Source organism: Gymnodraco acuticeps, unplaced genomic scaffold, assembly GCF_902827175.1.
Source record: "Gymnodraco acuticeps unplaced genomic scaffold, fGymAcu1.1, whole genome shotgun sequence".
NCBI lineage: Eukaryota > Metazoa > Chordata > Actinopteri > Perciformes > Bathydraconidae > Gymnodraco > Gymnodraco acuticeps.
The window spans coordinates 1-27,954 of record NW_022990373.1 but is presented as its reverse complement, the minus strand read 5'-3'; the positions used below and the strand labels follow the sequence as shown (position 1 = coordinate 27,954).

Here is a 27,954-nt window from a genome sequence, read left to right as displayed (position 1 = left end):
ATGAGCCCTCCAATCAAACTGTCACTCAAAGGAAAGGCGAGCACTGTCGCCAATAGTAGGAAAAGTGTCACTTAGGTTACCATTTCAGAGTTAAGTGTGTGTTTCGGTGCATGTGTGAGAGTGACAGGCTCTCGGTGTGCCAAGTGTGGCGGCATTTGTTTGTTAAATGGTCTGAAATGGCTCTTGTTTAATCGCTGCTTCAAGTCATGCCAATTGTGCATAGCTTATATTTGTGAGAAAGACAAGAGGTAGATATTTGATCTTCTCCCTTTTTTGTCTGAGGAAATGGAGCCTTGTTCTCCTGTTCAGTTGTTTTTGATAATAGATTTCAGGTTCGTGAGAAAGTAGAAAGCGCTGAAGATGGAAAATGAAGACAAAGAAGTTAGAAGCCTCTGGGCAACAAATAGTTTTCTGGTTGCTAATTGGGGGAAATTGGCAAGATCACAGTCGTCTCTTCTTGTCTTCCATTGCTAAACAATTATTTGGATGTGCAATGCTATGGCAACATCGCCTTATTATCTATTAGACAGTCACTTCATGTGCAATACATTTTATGCACGTAGTTTACAAATTGACTTCCATAGATATCCACTTTTCTATCCAATGTGTTGCCATGCAGTTTTGTACAGACGTTCTTGGTTTCTTGAAGATGCATCGTAATGGATTTGATGATCCTGTAACTTTTCCTCCAGCATCTTAGCCATCTCTACACCGTTCCTCTCTAATATGAAAGCTGTACTTAATGTAGGCCTCTTCAAACCAAACTTACCCTCCTCTGTGTCCTTGTTATGTTTCAGCCTGCAAGATCGGTTACTACCGCGCCTTGGCCACCGACGGCTCCTGTTCCAAGTGTCCGCTCAACAGCTACTCCACCAGAGAGGGATCCACCTCCTGCGTCTGCGACAAGGGATACTTCCGCTCTGAAACAGACCCGGCGTCCATGCCCTGCACCCGTAAGTACACCAGCATCTAACATACTGTCAGAGGTGGGAAGTAGTGGAGTACAAATACTTCGTTATATACTTAAGTACATGTTTCTGGTATCAGTACTTTACTCCTATCTTTTAGACTTTCTACTTGTTACATGTTGAACACAAACACCTGTACTTTCTACTTCTTACATGTTGAACTCAAATACCTGTACTTTCTACTTCTTACATGTTGAACTCAAATACCTGTACTTTCTACTTCTTACATTTTGAACTCAAATACCTGTACTTTCTACTTCTTACATGTTGAACTCAAATACCTGTACTTTCTACTTCTTTACATGTTGAACTCAAATACCTGTACTTTCTACTTCTTACATGTTGAACACAAATACCTGTACTTTATACTTCTTACATGTTGAACACAAATACCTGTACTTTCTACTTCTTACATGTTGAACTCAAATACCTGCACTTTCTACTTCTTACATGTTGAACCCAAATGCCTGTACTTTCTACTTCTTACATGTTGAACTCAAATACCTGTACTTTCTACTTCTTACATGTTGAACTCAAATACCTGTACTTTCTACTTCTTACATGTTGAACTCAAATACCTGTACTTTCTACTTCTTACATGTTAAACACAAATACCTGTACTTTCTACTTCTCACATGTTGAACACAAATACCTGTACTTTCTACTTCTTACATGTTGAACTCAAATACCTGTACTTTCTACTTCTAACATGTTGAACACAAATACCTGAACTTTCTACTTCTTACATGTTGAACACAAATACCTGTACTTTCTACTTCTTACATGTTAAACACAAATACCTGTACTTTCTACTTCTCACATGTTGAACACAAATACCTGTACTTTCTACTTCTTACATGTTGAACTCAAATACCTGTACTTTCTACTTCTAACATGTTGAACACAAATACCTGAACTTTCTACTTCTTACATGTTGAACTCAAATACCTGTACTTTCTACTTCTAACATGTTGAACACAAATACCTGTACTTTCTACTTCTAACATGTTGAACACAAATACCTGAACTTTCTACTTCTTACATGTTGAACACAAATCCCTGTACTTTCTACTTCTTACATGTTGAACTCAAATACCTGTACTTTCTACTTCTAACATGTTGAACACAAATACCTGAACTTTCTACTTCTTACATGTTGAACACAAATACCTGTACTTTCTACTTCTTACATGTTGAACTCAAATACCTGTACTTTCTACTTCTAACATGTTGAACACAAATACCTGAACTTTCTACTTTTTACATGTTGAACACAAATACCTGTACTTTCTACTTCTTACATGTTAAACACAAATACCTGTACTTTCTACTTATCACATGTTGAACACAAATACCTGTACTTTCTACTTCTTACATGTTGAACTCAAATACCTGTACTTTCTACTTCTAACATGTTGAACACAAATACCTGAACTTTCTACTTCTTACATGTTGAACTCAAATACCTGTACTTTCTACTTCTTACATGTTGAACACAAATACCTGTACTTTCTACTTCTTACATGTTGAACTCAAATACCTGTACTTTCTACTTCTTACATGTTGAACACAAATACCTGTACTTTCTACTTCTTACATGTTGAACTCAAATACCTGTACTTTCTACTTCTTACATGTTGAACACAAATCCCTGTACTTTCTACTTCTTACATGTTGAACACAAATACCTGTACTTTCTACTTCTCACATGTTGAACTCAAATACCTGTACTTTCTACTTCTTACATGTTGAACACAAATACCTGTACTTTCTACTTCTTACATGTTGAACACAAATACCTGAACTTTCTACTTCTTACATGTTGAACACAAATCCCTGTACTTTCTACTTCTTACATGTTGAACACAAATACCTGTACTTTCTACTTCTCACATGTTGAACTCAAATACCTGTACTTTCTACTTCTTACATGTTGAACACAAATAGTCTGAATGTGTGTTTGATGCGTGATCATTATTCTTTAGAGTCATTGCGTGCCTATTGATTTGAACACGATCCGTGTATCCATCATTTCCTGGTCTTCTCTAAAGAAGAGGGACCAATGGAAACGTTGTCATGTTGCCGTTGTTCAGCATGGAAACATTCATTAGCTAACAATGACATTATTGTTCTATTAATATAAAGGGAGGTCAGGTACTCTTTAAAGCAGCTGCTAGTTATGGGTACTTTTTACTGAAGTACATTTCAAAGCCTTTACTTTGACTTGAGTAAAGAAGTTTAGTCAGTACTTTTACTTTTACCAGAGTATTTTTAAACACGAGTATCTGTACTTCTACTTGAGTAAAGGATGTGTGTACTTTTGCCATCTATGTACACAGTTTAAAGTGCAGGATTACCGTATTATATATATATATATATATATATATATATTATATATAGAAAAGAACACACACAGAGTTATGGCTTCTGCCTCAACCCAGCCATGGTTTTTATTCCTCTCTCTCGCTATCTGTTTCTTTTGCAATGTCAACCTGAATTACCTGAGCGCTCACGGAGAGACAGCCTTTCTGCCGAACACAAAGCGGGCGGCTGCTGGTTTAATAGGTGTCTTTTGATTCCAGGTGGTACTTAGTGATCAGTCACGGTGACGGGTAACTAATGGGGGTGTAAATCACCGCTGTATCCCAGATCCAGTCTTCCACAGAGAGGCTGCAAAACAAACAGGGCAGAAAGACAAATAGAGATAAGATGTTAGCGGTGATGTGACGAGATGGCGAAAAAGGTAGAAAAACGAGTTTGGTGGAAAGCTGAAATTGGATGCAGGGATGTTGTGATAGAGAAAGAAACCAAGGTGACTGAATACAGGAAGGCTTTAAGCCCAAGGAAGAGCTTTTATTTCTTCTACTTGTGAGTCACGCACCGGTGAATCCTCCCCCGACAAATAATAAGAACACTCCTAATGATACCTCTTTCCTTTTTCCATCCCTGAGTCACACATACCGGGAGTTCATACAGAAGTATAAACCCACGTAACACAAAAAGCCCTGCACTCTTATTTCCCTGGATAAAAACACTATTCGTACACATGACAGACTTTTGAGTGAGTATGTGTCACAAGTCAGTTGTAACAACCAAACATCTGCTAAGTTGCTTAGCTCATAGTTGGCCCGCGTTTTGGCTGTCGAGTTCCTGTGGATCCATCAGTCAGCGGAACGGTTTATTGAATCCGACGAGCAGCCGAGCTCCTCCCGCACAACACCAAGCTGTCGGAGCAGAAACTAAACCGGCCTCTAATGATTCCCCTGCTGCGCGGCAACATCATACACAATGTGGGATATGTTACGATTAAGAACACGAGTTGTACTGGATCAAGATGGTAATCTGAACATCTTTGATTAATGCATTCTGGCTATACATATCTGGAGCTGATTGCTATTTTTGCAAAGCTTTTCCAAGTCTCTCTAAACACCCAAAGTGTTTACTGGGATGATAAACAGACCATGTTGAACTCACTGGACTTGTTGAGCTGCAAGGATCAGTTGAGGAATAGATTAGTCTGATTTTCTTTTTGAAACTAACTCATCATTTCAAATATCTTTCTAGCAAGGATACCAAATATGAAATTACAGAATTGGCTGATTTTCTTTGTCTTGCATGAACTGTTGTTTGGTCAAAGTAACCACTAAATAGGGATCATAAGTACGTCACGGATTAGTTAAAAAAAATGATTATTATTTATCTCCGAACATATTCAAAAGCATTTCGTACTTATACAGATATAAAACCTAATTCAAATTTGAATTGTTTTTGCTTTTATTTAGTGTTAAGCTGTTATTCATTTAACCAGAAGTACCTCTCGGCGGTGGTGGCAAAGTCAATAGGGACTTGGCTTGGCAACTGGAAGACCAAGTGCTACCGAGGTGTCCCTGAGCAAGGCACCGTTCCCCACACTGCTCCCCGGGCGCCGTTCAAAATGGCAGCACACTGCTCCTAACACTAGGATGGGTCAAATGCAGAGAAACAATTTCCCCACGAGGGATTAATAAAAGTCCATCTTAATCTCTCTGAGATTGTTTAAATGAACTTTCTTTGATTAAATAAAAGCACAGGCCTTATTCCACACGCCCTACTCCATTACTGTTTTGCCACATCACTAATATATTGAGTTACTTGCCCTTATTTTATTGCCTGATCCCGCAGCTCATCTCTATTGTCCTGTTAGCCCGTGTGGCATTTGAGCTCGGCTGCTGCGAGCAACAGCTGTCAAAGCTCATTACTGCGCTTATTGTACACGGCGGTGCGATGCCGTTTCAAACTCCACGGTTAGGAACTGAACATTAGCTGGACTCCTTCTCCGACCTTTGCAACGTTTGACCTTTAAACTCTCACCCCGTCTGTCAATGTTTTCCTTCCTCGCACATTTCATTTTTTTTTTTTACTTCTCACCCACATGTTAGAGCTGTGTAATTACAGCTGTCACTCACACATCTCTCCTCATCTTGTTTTCACTCTCTCTCTTTCCTTCTCTCAAAACCCACTCACGAGTCACGAACAGAGCAGATGAAGAAAAAAAAAAAGTAATTTCCCAGTTTGCTCGCTGAAGGTCAGGCTGGGAAAGAGCCAGCATCTCTGGTAATTGTGTGTGTGTGTGTGTGTGTGTGTGTGTGTGTGTGTTGTGTGTGTGTGTGTGTGTGTGTGTGTGTGTGTGTGTGTGTGTGTGTGTGTGTGTGTGTGTGTGTGTGGGTAATTGAAACCGCTCTCCCCCTCTCTTAGCTCAGAAGCTATAGCGACGCAAGATGATGATTAAAACTGGATGTTGTGTAATTCTGTCATTGTGTGTCTCTTTCTGTCGTCGGTCTGTCAGAGGCTGTTTTGCACCTTGTTCTTGTGTTCGGCGATTAACGTGCGCTACATTTAATCGAAAAACTCGCTTTTCAGATTACAAGCAACACACACTCCCACACTTTGGATCAATATGCCCGAGGATCCTGGAGGGATACATTTGTTTTATGGGGTTTAAGAAACAGATTTGTCCGCGCCTTAACAGTCCTATTGGGCAACTTTTTCAGGGTTTATTTTAAGTTGCTTGTCCTTTACATTCCCCGGCTTGCTACCACTGCTCTTTTCTCACTTACTTTTGTTGTTGTCTCCAAGCCCTTTTATAGCTGTGTTTAAAAAATACATAGAAAAATATATATTCAATGGTCCTTAGATCCAATTAGTTTTAACATAGGCAACAGGTAGATAATATCCTCTAACAATATGCAGCTAAGTCGATTCAAAGCATTCAGTTAAAATATACAATATTAAAATAAGTTCAGGGCAGGAAAAAGCAATATACATGATATAAATAAATACACAGGCTTGCACCACAGGGCGGTAATGAGGTTCAGGAACAGACACTGGTGAGCTGCGTTCAGGTTCAAACGAGGGGGTGTTCTCCATTTTGGGGTTTCTTTTGGCCCTTGATGTGTTTCTCAGATTTTGCCCAGTTTTCTTAGCGGCGGTTTGTCGGTGGAGGAAGAAGGAGGGATGGGGGGTGAGGAATGAACGCGGACTCGAGGGGGGCATTGAATTCATTCCAGCCGGATGGTAATAGCGGGGTCGATGTTCTGGCCAATTTAGCCTGCTCTTTTACGCGAGCCCTGCGCAACACTCGCCTAACAATCACTGATAGAAAGAGACAGAGAGAGAGAGAGGGATGGAAGAAAGAGAACGGGGGGAGAAGAGGAGGAGGAGAAAAAAAACTGAGATTAAAGAAGGAAGTGACAGGAAAGAAAGAGTAAGGCTCGGAGCAAATTACAGAAAAGGAGACGAGGGATAAAATAAAAACTTGCTTGAGGAAAAACTTTCTTAGTTTCCCCCTGGAATCCACCCGTAAGGAGTGCACATTTTAAGGCCATGTTGAGCTGACGTTGTACGAAGGTTATGTGAACGTTACTCTCCCCGTCGCTCTCTCTCTCTCCCAGGATTAATTACCGCGTGTCAGTCACAGCTGACGGCTCTCCCACGCTCCCATGCTCCCACTGGTGCATTCTGGGAGAGCGACAGGTACTTTGTGTGTGTGTGTGTGTGTGTGTGTGTGTGTGTGTGTGTGTGTGTGTGTGTGTGTGTGTGTGTGTGTGTGTGTGTGTGTGTGTGTGTGTGTGTGTGTGTGTGGAATGCAGGGGGAAGTCTGACATGCAGTGGAATGTGTTGAAGACTTTATACTGCAGTCATAAAGTTACGTAGCGCTGTTGCTTGTCATGGCAACGGACAAACACAATATTGATAATAAGGTGATTACACTTGCTGATACAATTATTTATGGACAACGCTATGACATGAAAGGACTTTTATCTTTAGATTACACTCATTTCCTTTCTTCCCCGAGAGTAAGATAAGAAGATCAATACCACTTTTGTGTCTGTATATTACTGTGAAACTCGGGCCAGGGTTAGCTTAGCTTAGCAAGATGGCTAGAAGAAGGGAAACTAGTTTTCCTGGCTCTGTACAAAGGACACATTTAAAACAAACTAGTTACTTAGCCTTCTAAAATGTGTGTGTGTATCTAAACTAAAGTATGTTTTTCTCTGCCTGCATGCTTCAAGTTATTAGGCTATGCTTACCTAAGCTAACCAGGGGAGGTTTAGCAAGATGGCTAGAAGAAGTGGAAACACTTAGCCTGGCTCTGTACAAAAACAAAATGTCTTACTAAATCTTCTAAACTATTGTTTCTATAGTATGATTTTTTATTTATCTCTGTCTTAAGGCTATGCTAAGCTAACTATCTCCTGACCACAGCTGCACAGTTAACGCTGTCCAGAAGTGAGACTGTGAGACTCTCTTCAACTGGAAGCACTTTTGTGTTTATGCCTTTGAGGACAAGCACAGAAGACAAGCACGCTCAGATCAACTGGAATTATTATTACCTTTGTCCTGTTAAGTTTATGACGCCTTTACTCCAGATAGCAGCTGATAGCTTTACTTTGAATCTCAGGCAGGGCATTACTGAGTGTTGAAAGGGAGAAGAGGTTAGCTGAACCTAGCACACTGACAAAGGGTACCTTAATTTAGAAAGCTCATCTGTAACTTGTTCCCATTGTCTCCGAGGCAAACGGGGAGGATGAGGTGAGAGAGTGAGAGAGGGAAAGTGGTTGTGCAGATAAAAAGGGGAGTGAGACAGAGCTTCATCATCATTTTTAATGAGAATGTATTAATAGGTTGGTGAAAAGGGGAGTTAAGTGATGCTCATATTAACACAGCACATTCTGCGTCGTCTCATCTTCATGCTGTTAGTGAGCATCGAGGTTATTTTCAGTTAAACAGACCCTCCTCCCTACTTTCCACCATCCATTTCTGTCCCCCCCCCTCCATCCATTTATCCAGACCTGCTCCCTCCATACTAATCAGTGGCTTTCTTTTTTCCTGGATGAACAGACGGTGTTTGTCTTCTCCTTCTGTCCTTCTCAATCTCCTTTCAAGGCCTCCCCTTCACATTCACCACTATCAGCCACACTGAGAGTAGCCTATGCGAGTCCAGTCCATAAACAAACCGTTTTTTTGCATGTATCAAGGGTAAAACTGTACTTCCACGTCTCCATTAAATGCAGCAACAAAAGCGTACGTATTCCTCCTCGGGCGAACACACTCCCACACACTGCCCTCTGCGTCTCTGTGAAATCACTCATTGCCACGCGGCTCCTCCAAAAATAACACTGATAATTAATTTCCGTTGCGAAATTATTCGTCTGTGGACTGACTAGCTTTCATATTTCACCCTGCATCGATCCCTGCAGCCCGCTCGCGTGCGCTTCATTAGTCAGAGAGAGAGAGAGAGAGAGAGCGAGACAGGGACAACAGAGGGATAGAAAAGAGATGGTTAAGTCAATTACCGTCGCTTATGTTTGAAAGCAACGCAAGAAAAAAACACATTAATTACAATAGAGCTGACATGTAAATTGATACTGATGAGTTTGTGTCGCTGGCTGTGGAGCTGCTCCGACATAAAGCTACAAAGTGCATCAAAGCACTTATTTAATAACAGGGTCCAAAGCAAACTTTGTGTAAAGTTATTGAGTGGGTGCCATAAAGCCCCGCTGTTAGCCGCGGGCTCGGGCGCCCGGCCACTTCCAGCTGATCCGACATACGAGTGGGAAAAGAAAGCTGCCGGCCTATTGGATTTCAGTTAACGTGCTGAATTAACTGAGGTGAAATTGGATCTTCCCTCACAGTAATGGACAGGACATTAAAAGGGAATTCAAGAAGCCTCAGCTCTCAATAAAGGGGAAACCCAGTCAATTATACATTTAAATGTTTCTTATGTGTATATACGAATCAGTTACCCATTGGAGACTTTCACGATCCCACAGCAAGGACAAGATAGTACAATCAAAGAAGTACACATCCATTATAAGAAAAGTATTTGCAGGATTTACCACAAGGTCATTGTTTCATACATGGCTGTCCCCTTTTAATTGTCAACCAAAATGAATGTGCTCGATTGGTCATTTTTCATGCTAAATTACTTATTTCCAAATCTATGTAAACACAAGATTTCTATTGGAGTTTTTGCATGTCATTTAGTAGAAAACACAGTGTTGGAGCTAGTCATTATACATACAATTATTTTGTTGTTGTTTTGTACATTTCATTTTTTTTTTTTAACCACGGCAAGGGGGGTTGTTTAATTATTGAAACACAAGAAGAAAACAGAAACGTTCACACTAAATTCTTGCCTGGAGAAATAACTTTTCAAGGCAACTAGACGCTACCAACAGTTTTACAACTCTAGTGATTAAATCAACTCAAACTTATTTTTGTCGACCAAAAATGTAATAAGTGGAGGAAAGCCCACAGGTTCACGTAATCAAATAAGTAACGTCTGTCTCTTTCTGCTACCATAATACATATGAGTGTAACCGAGTACCTGCTCTGGCCTCTAACCACTACTGGTAATAACATCAACTCTCTCCTCTCTCTTTCTACTTCTCTTGGATAATCTTTTCATGCTGATTTCAGAGAGAAAGAAAAGGGTGCGCTTAAGTATTTTTGTGTGAGAGGAAACAATGGATGGAGGACAATTACAAAAATGTGATAGATAGATATTTTATTCATCCCAAATTAGGACGTTATTTTGTCAGAGCAGCAGTGTATATCATATATGAAAATATGGAACAAATTGAATACGTCTACAATATACTCTCACTAAGCTACAGAAATATATAGAAATAAACTACAGAAAAAAACAATATTGCTATGCAACGCAAACATTGCCCAAAGTGGGATTGATAAAGTACTTCTTATCTTCCTCCACAGGCCCTCCGTCGGCACCCGCCCACCTCATCTCCAATGTGAACGAGACCTCAGTGAACCTGGAGTGGAGCCCCCCCCGCACCACAGGGGGCCGCCAGGACTTGACGTACAACGTGGTGTGTAAGCGCTGCGGACCCGATGGCCGCCGCTGTCAGGCGTGCGGGAACGGCGTCCACTTCAGCCCCCAGCAGCTGAGCCTGAAGGGCAACAAGGTGTCCATCAACGAGCTGCAGGCCCACACCAACTACACCTTCGAGGTGTGGGCCGTCAACGGGGTCTCGCCTCAGAGTCCGGGCCCCGAGCAGGCCGTGTCCGTCACCGTGACCACCAACCAGGCTGGTAAGGAACACCAATGATGGTTCTGATTTAGTGGGTTAGTGGAAAGGAAATGGTAGAAGACTGGAACCATTAGGGTTAGGGTTAGTGCCGAACTATTCTGATTCTGATTCTTATATTTCTTGCAGGGCTTCATGATTTGGAAAAAGTAGCTAATTGCGATTATTTCAACTAATATTGCGAATATGATATAGGAGAGATTAATCATGCATCATTATCATTGAACAATTTATTAAGTGATCATGGTGTGATTTATTAAGAAGCTCTATACCAAACATATGTTTTGTTATCACTGAACACTAGGATGTGTCTGCTGCTCCATAAGACTTCCTTTCAAATAAGATTTTAACACGTTAAACAAATATCGTTCTTCCTGGGATTTAAAATTACATTTCGCAAATCCGATAACATTTCCATCAACTGTGCCTTTCTAATTTCTTGAAAGACTCGGCTTGTCAAAGTTTATTAAGTCAACATATGTTTTAACATTTATTTTAATTTGAATGTTTTTGTATTTAACCTTTATTTAACCAGATGAAAACATTGAGACAAAATCTCATTTACAATGCTGACCTGGCAGAAGAAGAAGAAAGGTTTTACAATATATGCAAAACCATTGGTTTCCTATTCAATGTAGATTCTTGACTATTGTGTGAGCAGGCAATGGAACCTGGGTGTGCTGGCAGAGACACTTTGTAGTGTGTGTACTTGTACTCGATGCAGAGCACAGGGTGGTTGCACTGTTTTTGGGGGTGCAATCTTCGTGTCTAAACATGTTCATTAAAGATGTAAATAGTTTGGGTTAAGGCTTGATGATCACCGGGGAGGATGATGGATCCTCTGCAGTGGGAAATTATTTTCCGCAATATTTCACTTTGAGTGTTGCATAATTAGGCACGAGAAGTCGGAAGATAGGGGCAACGTGCTATATTTAGCTCCCGTGCTAATGAACTAGATGAGTTGTATTGATCTGTGGAGGCTTCATTACAAATGCTGCTGGATTGTGTGTGTGTGTGTGTGTGTGTGTGGCCTAGCATTACTATACTTGTGGGGACCTAAATCTGTTTACATAGTCACGTGTGGGGACTCGCCTCCCTTATGGGGACAAAATGGAGGTCCCCATGAGGGGAATCATTAATTTTAGGGTGAAGACTTGGTTAGGGTAAGGGTTAGGGTTAGGCATGTGTTGGTTATGGTTAAGGTTAGGATAAGTCTCCAGGAAATGCATGAAAGTCAATGTAATGTCCCCTGAAGTGATGTATACATGGTATGTGTGTGTGTGTGTGTGTGTGTGTGTGTGTGTGTGTGTGTGTGTGTGTGTGTGTGTGTGTGTGTGTGTGTGTGTGTGTGTGTGTGTGTGTGTGTGTGTGTGTGTGTGTGTGTGTGTGTGTGTGTGTGTAATTATCCTAGTAGAATACACACATGAATACAGCCTCTCCGTTAGGGCTGGAGAAGAGCCCTCTTGCCTGGGGGTGCGTCCAAAGCCACCCGTTGTTTTGTCATTTAGCCATTTTGTAACCGGTTGTTGTGCAAATGGATTTTACGACCCCGGCCCTTTCTCTTCATCCCTCCCTGTTCTCCTCCACTTATAACCGATCATTACCCTGGTCTTCTTTACTGCTCTGCTCTTGGGTGGCAAGCTAAGTGCCTTTTTGTGTGTTTTTTTTTATCACTAATTTCCATCCCTGGGAAAAGCGAATATCTTGAATAGGACTTGGCCCTGGCAGTCTAAGGACACACAGTGGCTTGATTTATCATCTGGGGTCAGGGAGAGAGAGATGAATGGATGCGCTGCCTGTGGGAGAGCTGCCAGGAAGTGAGTGTGGGGGCTGCAATGGAGCCCTGGAGTCCGAGGTCGGTCACACAGGCGCAAAACTGCACATGGATTCATACAGTAGTAACACACACACACACACACACACACACACACACACACACACTCACACACACACACACACACACACACACACACACACACACACACACACACACACACACACACACACACACACACACACACACACACACACACACACACTGACAAAAACACCTCTGATGTCCCCTAGAGGTTGCTTGAGGCTAATCTGCTGACTTCAACTTGTAAGATATAGATGATGTTGCCTTTGGCTCGTCACCGGTGCATGTTTCACAACTGTTCTGGGGCCAATATAATCTCAAGCACCAATATATCTGTGTTCAATGTTTGATTGTCTGGGAAGGAATAGAGTTTGTGTGAAATATTCCTTGGGAAAGTAAAGGAGTGAACCCAGGTATAAGATAAAAAGTGACTGACCTTGTTTACTTCCAAGGCTGTCACGCTCTGTTCAGAAGAAAAATACTTTTTCCCAGAACTCTGATTCGCTGTATTGGGCCCAACCCGAAGTGAATCCAACCAGTAAGAACACCTAGGGGAGTGAGCAACAGACACAACTCCTCCCCACGGACTCTCTGATTCAACAGGAGTAAAATGGGACGGAAGAGCCGACACACATCTCCGCCCCAAATATGTCTATATATACTGTTGTTTATTCATGCAAAATGCCCCCTGTTTCTGACTGGCTGGTCCCGATATCTGCATCGCACGGCAATAGAGCGGGGAGCCCGGAGTGCTCTGTTACAGGGCACTCTGTATTTCGTATTGTGTTTTTTACCATTAAAATCAGATTATTGTTATAACTTTTATGCCGGTGTTTTGAACTCCTTTTCTTATTAATCTGACCAGGCTCATCTAACGGACGGCGCGGAGCGGAGGTGGGCTTTAAGCCACCACCACTGTGTTTGCTCCTACAGTGTGTGTGTGTGTGTGTGTGTGTGTGTGTGTGTGTGTGTGTGTGTGTGTGTGTGTGTGGTGTGTGTGTGTGTGTGTGTGTGTGTGTGTGTGTGTGTGTGTGTGTGTGTGTGTGTGTGTGTGTGTGTGTGTGTGTTTTTTGACTGCTTGGCTAAAAGTGAGAAAATGTGTTGCGCAGAATGTTTCTACGTTCTTGGATGGCGATGGATCATCTACATTTGCCACTCAAACAATGTCCTCTATGTGTCCCGGAGTGTGCGTGTCTTCTCTAATTTATGTGTGGGTGGGTGTGTGTGTGTGTGTGTGTGTGTGTGTGTGTGTGTGTGTGTGTGTGTGTGTGTGTGTGTGTGTGTGTGTGTGTGTGTGTGTTGTGTGTGTGTGTGTGTGTGTGTGTGTGCATGTTAAAAAGAAGAGCTCCAGACTGATTGGATTTCTTGCTGCTAATGCTCGGTAGGGGCTTTGGAAGCTCTGGTTTCAGCCGTTGGTAATCCAGCCAGTCATCTGCGGCTGCCCCTCTCTCTGTATCGCCTCCCCTCATCCAGACATCAAGGATTACACATTTATTATCATAGCTTCATTGGGATTTATAAGTGCTGCGGATAAGACACCTTTCCATTCAAGTTCAGATTTCAGCTAGAGAGAAAGAAGCAGGTTAGAAGAAGGGTGCGCTTAAGTGTTTTAGCGAGAGAGGAAACAATGGATGAAGGTGCATTGCAGAAAAATGACAACAATTAGATGGATATATATTTTATTCATCCCAAATTAAGGGAATGATTGTGTCATGGCAGCAGTGTTGTCAAGCATAACACGAGTTAAAAGTATTTTAAAGATACAATAAGATACAAATATGAGAAATTCACAATAGAAAGGACATATATCACTATCTAAATAATACACTATATAACGAATAAATGGAATACTCCACAATACATAAGCTACATAAATATATATGAATATACTTCAGACACATGTTGGCATTGGATTATACATACATAACAATTGTGCAAAGTAGTTTTTGTGCAAATTAACTCAAGCTGAATGTATGCGCTTGAGTTTCTGTGTGTTCAAAGAGGTCAGATTCAGCGTCTCGACATGAACAATCCCTCCGTCGTAAATCAGCCGGGGTGTGACCCTTTCAGCCGGACTGCAGAAGGAAAAGGAGGCGAGTTGAGGGGGGGGGGGATGTCCAGCTTTGAGCTGACCCCCGGCTGTAAATGGATGTTTTTCCCCCCCTTTATGGGATCAAGCACTTTGAGCGTGTATGTGTGAGAAAGAGGGAAATAGCTGAGCGAGAGGTGTTTATGTCTCGATACAAAATACTTGGCAGGCTTAGGTGACTGAAAGTGAATTAGTGCGGCAGGGAGTGTGTGTGTGGGCACGTCTGTCAGAACACATGTGTGTGAGTTTCCATCTCTTTGGCAAATCGGACAGACGTACATGTGGAAATGTGTTCGGGGAGATGGAAGCAGGCTTTACAGAGCTGGAGGGGAAGGATCTCGTAGGTGGGAGACGTTTTTCTCGACACCCTAAAAAACGTCTCCAAAAAAAATCGAGTGAGTCCAATCTGGCAACCAGGCGTCCAATCTGGCAACCACATGTGCATCCAGGCCCCTGCCTCTATTAATGTCAAACTGTTATCGACCACATATTCACGCAACCAACCGCAGCTGCTCCTCACAACACAAATACACGCTCGCAAAGACAACTTTACTCACTCACTGAACTGAACCTCACTCATTATAATGTCTGCATAGGTGGGGTGATTGAGTTTTCCCCTGTCTGTGGGAGATAATGGTGCCAGGTGTGTGTTTTTCTATGAGGTCCGTGTGTGTGTGTGTGTGTGTGTGTGTGTGTGTACAAGTTGTGCAGGCTGTGTGAGAGTTTCCACACAATTTCTCTAATGAGATCTGAATATTCATTGCATCTATTATTCCACCAGCGTTTTTGGCCCGCTGGTTTAGGAGTCGGTTGGAAATTGTCCGAGCTGCCCCACATATTTAAATTAATCCACAGAGGTGCCAGCTAGTCTAGCTCGCTCTGCCCAAGTCGCGGCCTCAGGTTAAACCGTTCTCTTTTCATAAAGACATATCAGGTTTAGTCTTGCATCAGCATGGCAGACTTTAAAACCTGTGTGTTAGTTTGCCTTTTAAGTCTCTGACTACTTTATATTACAAAGAAAAACTTGGCCTTGATGGACTTCTGGCTGTTTTAACCTTGCAGTCCCACGTCGGGGATTTCAAAAGGGACCACTCAGAAAATCACTCATCTTTACCCTCACATTAGTCCAGGGAAAAATAAAATTGCAACAAGAGGAGGGCCGAACACGATTAAATTGCCATATCTGTCATCTTTGGAGGAAAGATGGATGTGTGGATTACCGCTGGGGCACGGAGGCCTGCGACCCCTCGGGGGTTTTCTTTCCGAGGCAGAGCGTCCTCACAAAGCCCCAGGAGGGCCTTCAAATTGGCTCTGGCTGCCGGGTAAGATTGATCGAAGGGTTACAAATGGCTGCCATCTAATTGTTTAACGGAGATGCAACACATTAGACCAACAGGATTACACAACCTTGGGTTAATCTGTTTACCGAGAGATGTCTGCAATCCCATCCCTCTCCATCTCCATCTCGATTTACCCCCCCCCCCCCCCCCCGCCTCCAGTCACAAACCCCCCTCTACCCCGCTGAAACTCAATATCAGGCATGGTGCTTGAATTCCAGGCCTGTTTGAACTCAATCCCCGGCTAAAAGCAGGGTTTTGTTAGCGTTAGCTCCAAGGCTATGCTCCCTGGAGCCCCTGGTCAAAGTGATGAGAATGTATAAAATGTCATAGATAATCCAATCATAATCGGTGGACCGCGAACCCCTCATTAATCATCCCACTGTAATTTTTTAAAAGGCAGATGGTCTGGAACGAGTAAGGTTACAGTATCACTGAGGAGCAGAGGTCAAAGATACGCTCCTTTTGAACGAGGACGAGCAGACGCTGCGGTTTCACGCTACCTGGGCGTCCGTGGAAATGTGTTTTTGTTCTGGCTCTGTGGAGAAATAGATGAACGACTTGTTAACTTTTGATATACTTGAGCCTTTTGTTCCTTGGTCTATATCTCCACCTGCTCTACTATTAATCCTCTGCTCAAAACTCAATCTGCTCACGAGTGTCTCACTGTTTACACGGTCTCTCCTGCGCCTCTGGGTTTCTCTCTGTAGCATCAAGAGTGTGTATGACCCAATTTTAGTGTTGTCACACTCCCCGAAGATAGAGGTTTGATTTGTGCACGAATGGAGGGAGGGGACGCCATTATCTGTGCTTTAACCTTCACATGTTAAAGGCGTCTGAACACAGATAGCACGGCCCCTTGAAATATGGCCTCATTATCAGCTGCAGCAGAAAGGGCTCGAGATAAGATCGCTCGCTGGAGTTTTAATGAAAACCAATTGATTTGCTCTCTTAAAAAGACAAAAACTAAGACTTATGTTGAGCTTTTCCCGAGGCAGACTTTGCCGCAATGCGAGGTTTGTCTCAGTGTAATCTGCAGAAGATGAAGTTGGACATTATTTTGCCGGGGTTGTAGGAAAAGTGGCACGCATCGGCCGAGTGGAAATTGGATCAATGTTATTGATGCTAACCATTATTTCTCAAGTGTATTACCATACACCGTGTGGCCGGACGCCTCCAAGTTCAAACTGAATGTGTTTGCGACTCAGTGTGTGAGTTTCTCAGCAGGAGTTAAGAGTGGGGGGATTCAGGAGAGCAACCGGAAACACACTGAAACAACATGGAGGACAAGCAGAGGGCTAAACTTGTGTTTTCTGTCTTTCTCTGATCATCTTTGTAGCTCCTTCTCCGGTGAGTTCCATCCAGGCGAAGGATATCACACGACACACCATCTCCCTGGCCTGGCAGCCGCCGGATCGAGCCAACGGGGTCATCCTGGAGTACGAGGTCAAATACTACGAGAAGGTGAGGGGTCTCATGGGAGATGGAGTTTCTGCTGATGCGAAGAATCTCAAAATGGCCATATGTGTCATGATTCTAGATGTTTCCTGTTATCGTTTGAAATGTTTTTCTCATTGCGTCTAATTTGACTACTTTGATGGTGGAGAAGGAGACAGCTTTTATTCCTAACCCTAAAAACAGGACCTAAATACATGCTGAACTGATGAGGGGATGGAGTCAGGTGTCCTCGAGCAGTGCTTCTCAAACTTTGTTCAGTAATGTACCCCCTTTGAAACATTTTCTCAGCCAAGTACCCCCTGACCGACCCCGGACATTTTTGACAGAAAAAGCCTATATAAATAATTACAATATAGTGATGTTCCCTCAGTGATTGATTTATTAACTCCTTAATGCATGCATTACAACAAACTAAGGATATTTTCATCTTTATGCTTGAAAACAAAGATTTTTTCAATTGAATTAATATATATTTAACAAACCAATGAACAAAATGATATATTATTAAAAACCATAAATACAATACACAAATGTAACATGTTTATATTAGTGGTTCTAGGAATATTTTATATAAAATTGTGTTTTCTATTTAACTTATTGTACTAAGATTATTTTTATAATCATGCATGGTATTTTTTTAATTAACCTTTTTATTTTGTTTACCTCACGTACCCCCTGCAGTACCCCAACGTACCCCTAGGGGTCCGCGTACCCCCATTTGAGAATCACTGTCCTAGAGGTCAGGTGGTTGTAGGGCTGAACGTGAACGGGTGAAACTAATAATGCCCGGACACAGAATAAAAAAAGACGGGAAATTACAGACTGTTCCAAGACAGGAAGTAACCACAGGCATGACATGAGAAAACTAAACAAAACAGGAAACAGATAAGCCAGTATGTTTCAACAGACTGTGAGGAAAGCACATCAGATTGTTCCCTCTGTGTTTCTTACTCTCTTGCCATCTGTCGTCCTCAGGATCAAAATGAGAGAAGCTACAGAATCATAAAGACATCGTCCAGAAACACCGACATCAAGGGTCTCACCCCCCTCACCTCCTACGTGTTTCACGTCCGCGCTCGCACGGCGGCGGGTTACGGGGAATTCAGCGGACCCTTCGAGTTCATGACCAACTCCGGTGAGTTTAGCTTTTTCTTCATAAAATCAGAGGCTCCATAACGCCCGTTTCTGCTAAATCCTGCCATGATAGCATATTTTTACGAGGTTGTCTCGTTCATTGCAGAGTCATTAATCAAAATAGCTGCCATCTATAAAAGATAAATGATATTTTGCTGCAGCACCTGATTGGCAACTTAAGCAGTTTTCCATTTTTCAAGCTGCATTGAGTCTCAGTGGATGTGCCAGCGAGGGTGCAACCTATATGAGAAGAATGATGTTATTTTTATTTTGAAGCCTCCTGGGGTCTTTTTTAGCCTCTCGTCATAAATGTTTTAAAGAATTCTAAAGCAAGATGACTTGATCAAACCCTAAAATACCAACAGCAGCTACTTCTTTGTGTCTAGATATCAAATGAGGCCCATTGAATAATTGTTAAAAACCCTATATTTCCATTTAATCTGTGGAGCAGCCACAAAAAACACAACATCTTGGTACGAGCTGATTCAACATTAAAGTATATATACTCGTGAAATAGACCATTTTAACACATTTAAAGCTACGTAGGGTCTATTGAAATGGAAAAAAAACGGAATATTAAACATTTATAGCTTTAGTTGGGGTTGATTTAGGGTTTGAATACTCAATGTTTTATATTTCTTTGTAAACAACAAAGAAAATGATACAACAAAAACAGATATGTCATCACATAAAATATTGCACAACCAAAGTAAGTCTGTTTTTCTTAGCATACCATCATGCCCTCAAGTAGACATTACATTATATGATATATTTTCATTTCAAACCTTTCTTTATCCAGGTGTATCCCATTGAGATCATTGATCTCTTTTTCAAGGGAGACCTGCTCAAGTAGGTTCCACATGAAACATCAAAACATAAACAGAACAACAAAAGGACATCATACAGCAAAATTACAGGGATTACAATTTACATAACTATCCACATGAGCAGGGACCAACAGCTTCCGATTGAGTAGCATCCAACCGAATGATATACTAATACTGGTTGACAATGACATAGAGCAGTGACCACCAACTGGCGGCGGGGGTGACTGTGGCGTACATTTTTTTTATAGATTGTACTCTTTTGCAACAGCGACAGTTTCATTGCAGATAAGGCAAACAGGTGTATCCTTATTAACGATGGCATGACGAATGCGTATTTATCCGTCCATTCCTCATTGAAACTGCGGTTTTCCACGTCAACTTTACGCTTAACGGCCCGTCCACACTACAGCTTCAAAATAAGCTTGGAGCTGGGTGTGTCTGAAGCTCGACCAACAACCAATCACATGAATCTCCCGCTCCTGACACACAAGCAGCGGTTTGATTGGCTGACGCTTCCACCGAAAGCTTCAGAAGCTTCAAAAGTTGAACATTGCTCAACTTTTGCAGCCTGAAACGCCAGGAAAGCTCCGCTCTGCTTCCCACAATGTGTTTGCGTGCCTGGCAAACCATTTTCTTATATCCTGCAACCGTTTCCCACCAATCAGGACAAGGTGTTACAACAGTTGATTCCTTTCCCTGCCAATCAGGACTGCTTTCAGTTTTATTACCCCGGATACAGGCTTATAAAAAAGCCTTTTCAATAAAGTGAACATATTAATCAATTATATATATATAAATATAATTTATTATATATATTTATATAAGTATCGAAAGTGTCTCTTGGATTAATTTTGGCCCTTGGACAAATGTAGTTGGTGACCCCTGACATAGAGGGTTATATCTGCACTGGAAGCGCAGGTGTCCTTTTGTGATGCACACGGCGCATGATAATGAAACGGTCAAGCACGCATCCTAAAGGCCTGTCATTGTCTTAGTGTAAAGGAGGAGGAGACAGAGGGAGGAAGTATGCAGGGGGTCAATAACTGTGACAAACACAGACCGTATACAGGCTGTTTCATGTGCGATCGAACGCAATGATATTGACTTTGTTTTCCGTGTTTTTTCAACTGTCCTCCCTTTCATATTTCCTCCCCTTCCTCTCCTTCGTTTCCTCCCATCTTCCCTCCATTTTTCCTCAGTTCCAGCTCCCATTATCGGGGACGGGACCAACTCCACGGTGTTACTGGTGTCGGTGGTGGGCAGCGTGGTTCTCCTCCTCATCCTCATCAGCGCCTTCGTCATCAGCCGAAGGTGAGTGCCACCATCCTTTCTGCTTTCTGTCTGAACATGTTTCCCACCGGATATCTTGCTTAGCAGACATGGGGAGAAAACCAGAGAGTACACACATCCTTCACTCAAGTAGAAGTACAGATACTCGTGTTAAAAAATACTCTGGTGAAAGTAGAAGTACTGACTAAACTTCTTTACTCAAGTCAAAGTAAAGGCTTTGAAATGTACTTCAGTAAAAAGTACCCATAACTAGCAGCTGCTTTAAAGAGTACCTGACCTCCCTTTATATTAATAGAACAATAATGTCATTGTTAGCTAATGAATGTTTCCATGCTGAACAACGGCAACATGACAACGTTTCCATTGGTCCCTCTTCTTTAGAGAAGACCAGGAAATGATGGATACACGGATCGTGTTCAAATCAATAGGCACGCAATGACTCTAAATAATAATGATCACGCATCAAACACACATTCAGACTAAAGGAACCAGCTGTTTGGAAAATGAGAGAAGTAGAAAGTACAGGTATTTGAGTTCAACATGTAAGAAGTAGAAAGTACAGGTATTTGTGTTCAACATGTAAGAAGTAGAAAGTACAGGTATTTGGGTTCAACATGTAAGAAGTAGAAAGTACAGGTATTTGAGTTCAACATGTAAGAAGTAGAAAGTACAGGTATTTGAGTTCAACATGTGAGAAGTAGAAAGTACAGGTATTTGGGTTCAACATGTAAGAAGTAGAAAGTACAGGTATTTGTGTTCAACATGTGAGAAGTAGAAAGTACAGGTATTTGAGTTCAACATGTAAGAAGTAGAAAGTACAGGTATTTGTGTTCAACATGTAAGAAGTAGAAAGTACAGGTATTTGGGGGGGAGTTCAACATGTAAGAAGTAGAACAGTACAGGTATTTGATGTCAACATGTAAGGAAGTAGAAAGTACAGGTATTTGGTCAACATGTAAGAAGTAGAAAGTTACAGGTATTTGAGTTCAACATGTAAGAAGTAGAAAGTACAGGTATTGAGTTGCAACATGTAAGAAGTAGAAAGTACAGTATTTGGGTTCAACATGTAAGAAGTAGAAAGTACAAGGTATTTGAGTTCAACATGTAAGAAGTAGAAAGGTACAGGTTATTGTGTTCAACATGTAAGAAGTAGAAAGTACAGGTATTTGGGTTCAACATGTAAGAAGTAGAAAGTCAGGTATTTGTGTTCAACATGTAAGAAGTAGAAAGTACAGGTATTTGTGTTCAACATGTAAGAAGTAGAAAGTACAGGTTTTGGGGTTCAACATGTAAGAAGTAGAAAGTACAGGTATTTGTGTTCACCAGTAAGAAGTAGAAAGTACAGGTATTTGAGTTCAACATGTAAGAAGTAGAAAGTACAGGTATTTGTGTCAACATGTAAGAAGTAGAAAGTACAGGTATGTGGGTTCAACATGTAAGAAGTAGAAAGTACAGGTATTTGAGTTCAACATGTAAGAAGTAGAAAGTACAGGTATTTGAGTTCAACATGTAAGAAGTAGAAAAGTACAGGTATTTGGGTTCAACATGTAAGAAGTAGAAAGTACAGGTATTTGAGTTCAACATGTAAGAAGTAGAAAGTAGCAAGGTATTTGAAGTTCAACAACTGTAAGAATAGAAAGTACAGGTATTTGTGGTTCAACATGTAAGAAGTAGAAAGTGCCAGGTATTTGGTTCAACATGTAAGAAGTAGAAAGTACAGGTATTTGTGTTCAACATGTAAGAAGTAGAAAGTACAGGTTATTTGGGTTCAACATGTAAGAAGTAGAAAGTACAGGTATTTGAGTTCAACATGTAAGAAGTAGAAAGTACAGGTATTTGTGTTCAACATGTAAGAAGTAAAAGTACAGGTATTGGTTCAACATGTAAGAAGTAGAAAGTACAGGTATTTGGTTTCAACATGTAAGAAGTAGAAAGTACAGGTATTTGGGTTCAACAGTAAGAAGTAGAAAGTACAGGTATTTGGTTCAACATGTAGAAGTAGAAAGTACAGGTATTTGAGTTTCAACATGTAAGAAGTAGAAAGTACAGGTATTTGTGTTCAACATGTAAGAAGTAGAAAGTACAGGTATTTGGTTCAACATGTAAGAAGTAGAAAGTTCAGGTATTTGTTCAACATGTAAGAAGTAGAAAGTACAGGTATTTGTGTTCAACATGTAAGAAGTAGAAAGTACAGGTATTTGGGTTCAACATGTAAGAAGTAGAAAGTACAGGTATTTGTTGTTCAACATGTAAGAAGTAGAAAGTACAGGTATTTGAGTTCAACATGTAAGAAGTAGAAAGTACAGGTATTTGTGTTCAACATGTGAAGTAGAAAGTACAGGTATTTGTGTTCAACATGTAAGAAGTAGAAAGTACAGGTATGTTCAACATGTAAGAAGTAGAAAGTACAGGTATTTGAGTTCAACATGTAAGAAGTAGAAAGTACAGGTATTTGTGTTCAACATGTAAGAAGTAGAAAGTTCAGGTATTTGAGTTCAACATGTAAGAAGTAGAAAGTACAAAGGTATTTGAGTCAACATGTAAGAAGTAAAAAGTACAGGTATTTGAGTTCAACATGAAAGAAGTAGAAAGTACAGGTATTTGAGTTCAACATGTAAGAAGTAGAAAGTACAGGTATTTGAGTTCAACATGTAGAAAGCAGAAAGTACAGGTATTTGAGTTCAACATGAAGAAGTAGAAAAGTACAGGTATTTGAGTTCAACAGGTAAGAAGTAGAAAGTACAGGGTATTTGAGTTCAACATGAAAGAAGTAGAAAAGTTTCAGGTATTTGAGTTCAACATGTAAGAAAGTAGAAAGTACAGGTATTTTAGTTCAACATGTAAGAAGTAGAAAGTAAACAGGTATTTGAGTTCAACATGAAAAGAAGTAGAAAGTACAAGTATTTGTGTTCAACATGTAAGAAGTAGAAAGTACAGGTATTTGAGTTCAACATGTAAGAAGTAGAAAGTACAGGTATTTGAGTTCAACATGTAAGAAGTAAAAGTAAAAAGTGGTTAGAAAAATAAGTAGAGGAGTAAAGTACTGATACCAGAAAAATGTACTTAAGTAACAAAGTATTTGTACTCCACTACATCCCACCTCTGGAGAAAAAACAAACACACACAGAATCAGACAGCTAGAGTAAACGCAGGATGAGTGATGACTCGCCACACCGGAGACGTGATTGACAGCTCCGACAGCTGAAGAGATGCAATCAGCTCCTTCCTCCTTCCCTCAGATTTGGCTGCAATCCCGACCGCCAGTTATTTTTTCTCCCTCTGACCGCCGTGAGGAGATGGGGGGGAGGGGGAAGGAGGGGGGGGGGGACAATGAGATAAGCGGGGGAATGAAAAGCAGGAGATAGAATACAGAGCGAGGGAAAAGCTGAGAGGCATCAGGTGGATTTGCAGTGACCCAATCTCAGGGTGTTAACCAGCGACAAAGCACCGTCACACGGATGGGATTACATGCAGATGAGCACCTCGGGATGTTAAACACACTCCCCCCTGTATGGATAGACGGATAGATACTTTATTTATCACAAGTTGGGAAATGATTTTGTCACAGCAGCAGTATGGCTGTCAATCAACAAGAAGTATAAAATAAGTAAAAAAATAGAATAAAACACAAATAAAATAAGTATCGAAACATTATAAAAATACGCGCGTGTGTGTGTGTGTGTGTGTGTGTGTGTGTGTGTGTGTTTGCACATCGTTATGTAAAGAAAGAGTATTGTTTTCACGTGTGTCGGGGAAGAGGATTGTTAATGGCTTGTGTTTCACGAGCAGTCGTTGTGTGCCTCTTTGTATGGAAAGCATGTGTATTGAGAATGATGGGGAGTGAAGGGGGCTGTTGATTGTGTGTGTGTGTGTGTGTGTGTCCTCGTTTCCACGTGATTGCCTCTCTCACTCCGCGGCCAAGCAGGTGGTTGTCTCAGCCTTTTTTATATGCATGTGACGGCCACTGTCATTGTGCTGCTGCGGCCCTCCTGTGATTGTGGGGAGGGTCTGTAATCAGGCAGTCGTTTGCCATCATTACTGAGCCATAGACGAGGACAATGTGGCGCACATCTGGTCATTTCCTCCACTGACCCCACACATCAATATCAGCACAGGTGTCAGCCTGCCTCTGGGATTGGGAGGGATCTAAAGTGCATCTTCTGTATACGATTGATTCGCCGCTTTAATGCTCCGTGCCCTTCAGAAACCTTCAGGATATTTCTGACTCAAAGTAGAAATACCCTGTCGCTGATCAAAGTGAGACCTAGTGTCCGCGAGATATAATAATACATTTTATTTCTATAGCGCTTTTCTTGAACCCGAAGACGCTTTCAAAAATAAATAAAAATAAAGCAGTCAGGAGGAAGTTGGTTGAGAGGGGGGGGGGCTTATGGATACAGAGTGGAAGAGGTGGGTTTTGAGGCGGGACTGGAACAGGGTGAGGGACTCAGACTCATGGAGGTATTTGGGGAGGGAGTTCCAGAGCTTCGGGGCTGCCACAGAGCTCCGGAGTTTAGCCTTGGGGATGGAAAGCAAACCGGCTGAGGTGGATCTGAGGGACCGGGGTGGTTGGTAGAGGATGAGGAGGTCAGTGAGGAAGGGTAAATATACCTAAACTAACAAAAGTGAAAATGCTGTTTCTGTCTGGCACATTTGAATAATTAATTAACAACCTATCAAAGTCTGATAAGTGATTGTGTCCCCATTTCATATACTTGAATTGATTGATAAGTGGGTATGGAGTCTTGGTTTGAGTTTTAATGACTGAAGTGACACTTGTGTATTGTTATTATTCGGCTGAAGACCAACGCCATGGAGGTTCGTTTTAAGTTGAAGTTCTGATGGTAGCTCATTTTTGTTTTAACATCACTTTTAACATTTTAAACTCGAATAATCCGTCTTAAACTTTATAAAACCTTTAAGACAATATTACTTACAGCAACTTATTTTCTTTGGGACCAATGTGCCCCACTGAAGGATGGTTAAAGAAAACAAAAAGAACGTTGGGAAATACACATTCAATTGCTAAATTTTTCTTACTCAGAGTTTATTTATTTTCAATCTGTTAACGTTACAGTCTCCTCCAATACTTTATATAATCACTGACCTTTGTCATTTTTTAAATACTGCTTCTTATTGTCTTAAAAAGTGGACATATTTGTTTCTCGCTTATTATTTTACATGTATTTCTTAACAACCTTTGCCTTCCTTTTATCTAACAAGTTAACTAGATATTTGGATTCTGAAAACCAACCGACTTTTACCATTTCAAATGTTATTGGATATCCCAACGTTTACAAATAATTCAATTCAATCAATGGTCCAACTACAATAACTCTGTACAAATACGTGCAATAGAGTTGTGAAATACCATGACTTGAACTCTTTCTTTGCATTTCTGATTATCTCCAGCCCTCTAGACCAGGGGTGTCAAACTCAAGGCCCGGGGGCCAAATCCGGCCCGCGACTTCCTTTTCTGTGGCCCCACACGAGCTCTGAAAGAATATAATATGTTTATTATACGGTTACATGGCGATTTACAGAAGCACGTTGCCCATAAACTACATGTCCCACAATGCATCTCACTTTTTTATTTCAAAATGTCACCTTTTTTATTTTTTGGACTTTTTTTCCCAGAATTTGGCTTTTCTTTTTCAATTATTTTGTGACATTCTCACTGAAGAGACTTGCAATTACTTTCCCTAGACTTCTGCTTTCAGACATAGTTAATTATGAAGTTATTACCCTATCACAGGGGTGTCAAACTCAATTTCATCGCGGGCCACATTAGAATTATGGTTGCACTCAAAGGGCCGGTGGTAACTTTAAGACTATATAAATAGATAAATATAAATAATATATATATAAAATAATGTATTATTTTACAATATTTCCTCTGCATTGGATTATTATCGGATAGGGTAATAACTTAATAATTAACTACAGCAGAAGTCGAGTAAGTAATTGCAGTGCGCATCTCACAAAATGAGATGCATTGTGGGACATGTAGTTTATGGGCAACGTGCTCCTGTAAAGCGGCACGTGACCTTAGAATAAACGTATTATATTATTTGCAAGCTCTTGTGGGCCACATCAAATGAAGTGGCGGGCCGGATTTGGCCCCCGGGCCTTGAGTTTGACACCCCTGCTCTATCAGATTAGAATCCAATGCAGAGGCAATAATGTAATATAATAATACATTATTTTATATATATTAAATAATTATATATGTATTTTGATATAGTCTTAAAGTTACAACCGGCCCTTTGAGTGCAACCATAATTCCTACGTGGGCCGTGATGAAATTGAGTTTGACACCCCTGCTCCAGACTCTAATGAGAGGGTTATTCTGTGTTTTTAAATGAGTTGCTTTTTGTACTTGACATTTGAAGTTGTACGTTGACCGTCCCGCTGTTTTTGCCCCCAGAAGGAATAAATACAGCAAGGCCAAGCAGGACTCTGACGAAGAGAAGCACTTACATCAAGGTAACTCACACTTTAAACCCCACACCTACACACTCTATAATTGAAAAACATTAGTGCTGTCATCTGTGTTCATGTGCATCCACTCTCACCCGCAAACGAAGCCCATCAAATGTGGGAAAAAACAGTTTTTGAAGTTAATGTACTCGCATTCTAACATTCTCCAAACACCTCATTATCAAGTCATCAGTGTTGTTATTTCCATCCCACAAAACAAATGTTTAAGTTAATGAGCTCCATCTTCTTTGGAGTCAGCCATAGTGACAAGAACAGCAATGGAGTCAAGAGGGTGAGGCGAGGTATGGAGGGGAGGAAGGAGGAAGAGGAAGAGGAAGGCGGTGTACACTCTAGCATGATGGAAATAAAGAACAGATACAGGAATTAATCAACCTTCATTTTTCAATCCTTTCTTCATTTGTTTTTTCCCTTCCTTCCTTCCTTTCCTCAGGAGTAAGGATATACGTTGACCCCTTCACCTACGAGGACCCCAACCAAGCCGTCCGAGAGTTCGCCAAGGAGATCGACGCCTCCTGTATCAAGATCGAAAAAGTTATCGGCATCGGTAAGCAGACATACTTTGTGTGTTTCTAACGCTATTTTCTCAAAACAATAAGTGCAGTTCACCGTGAAGATACCAACTCAAAAAAAGCAAAAATCCTGTAGATTCATAAGTTTGAATTATCCAAACCATTGTAGGTGATTTGTACAGAAGTAATATATATATATTCTATGTATTGGCCAAGGTGGAAAGGAAACAGCTGGGTTTCCAATCTGCCCTTCTTTAGTCCTTATATTCATTTGGAGTTTGTTCCACAATTTTCAAGCCACTATAGCAACAGGAATCCACTTAAAAGGCGCATTCACACTGTAGTACTTTTCCCACTTTAGTTCATGAGAACTCTTTAGTTCTCATGAACTAA

General features: G+C 41.1%; 1 protein-coding gene across 1 annotated transcript; it reads left to right on the top strand.

Moving 5' to 3' along the window:
* On the top strand, positions 1-27,596 carry LOC117551470 (ephrin type-A receptor 4-B-like; the record flags this gene model as incomplete). The annotated part of the gene is given in 8 exon segments (XM_034224382.1): positions 1-55; positions 798-953; positions 10,227-10,562; positions 17,182-17,306; positions 18,276-18,435; positions 20,461-20,572; positions 26,979-27,037; positions 27,483-27,596. Coding segments are annotated over 8 exon segments (1,117 nt in total), but the record flags the coding sequence as incomplete, so codon positions are not given.
* Between the last annotated feature and the right edge of the window lie 358 nt (positions 27,597-27,954).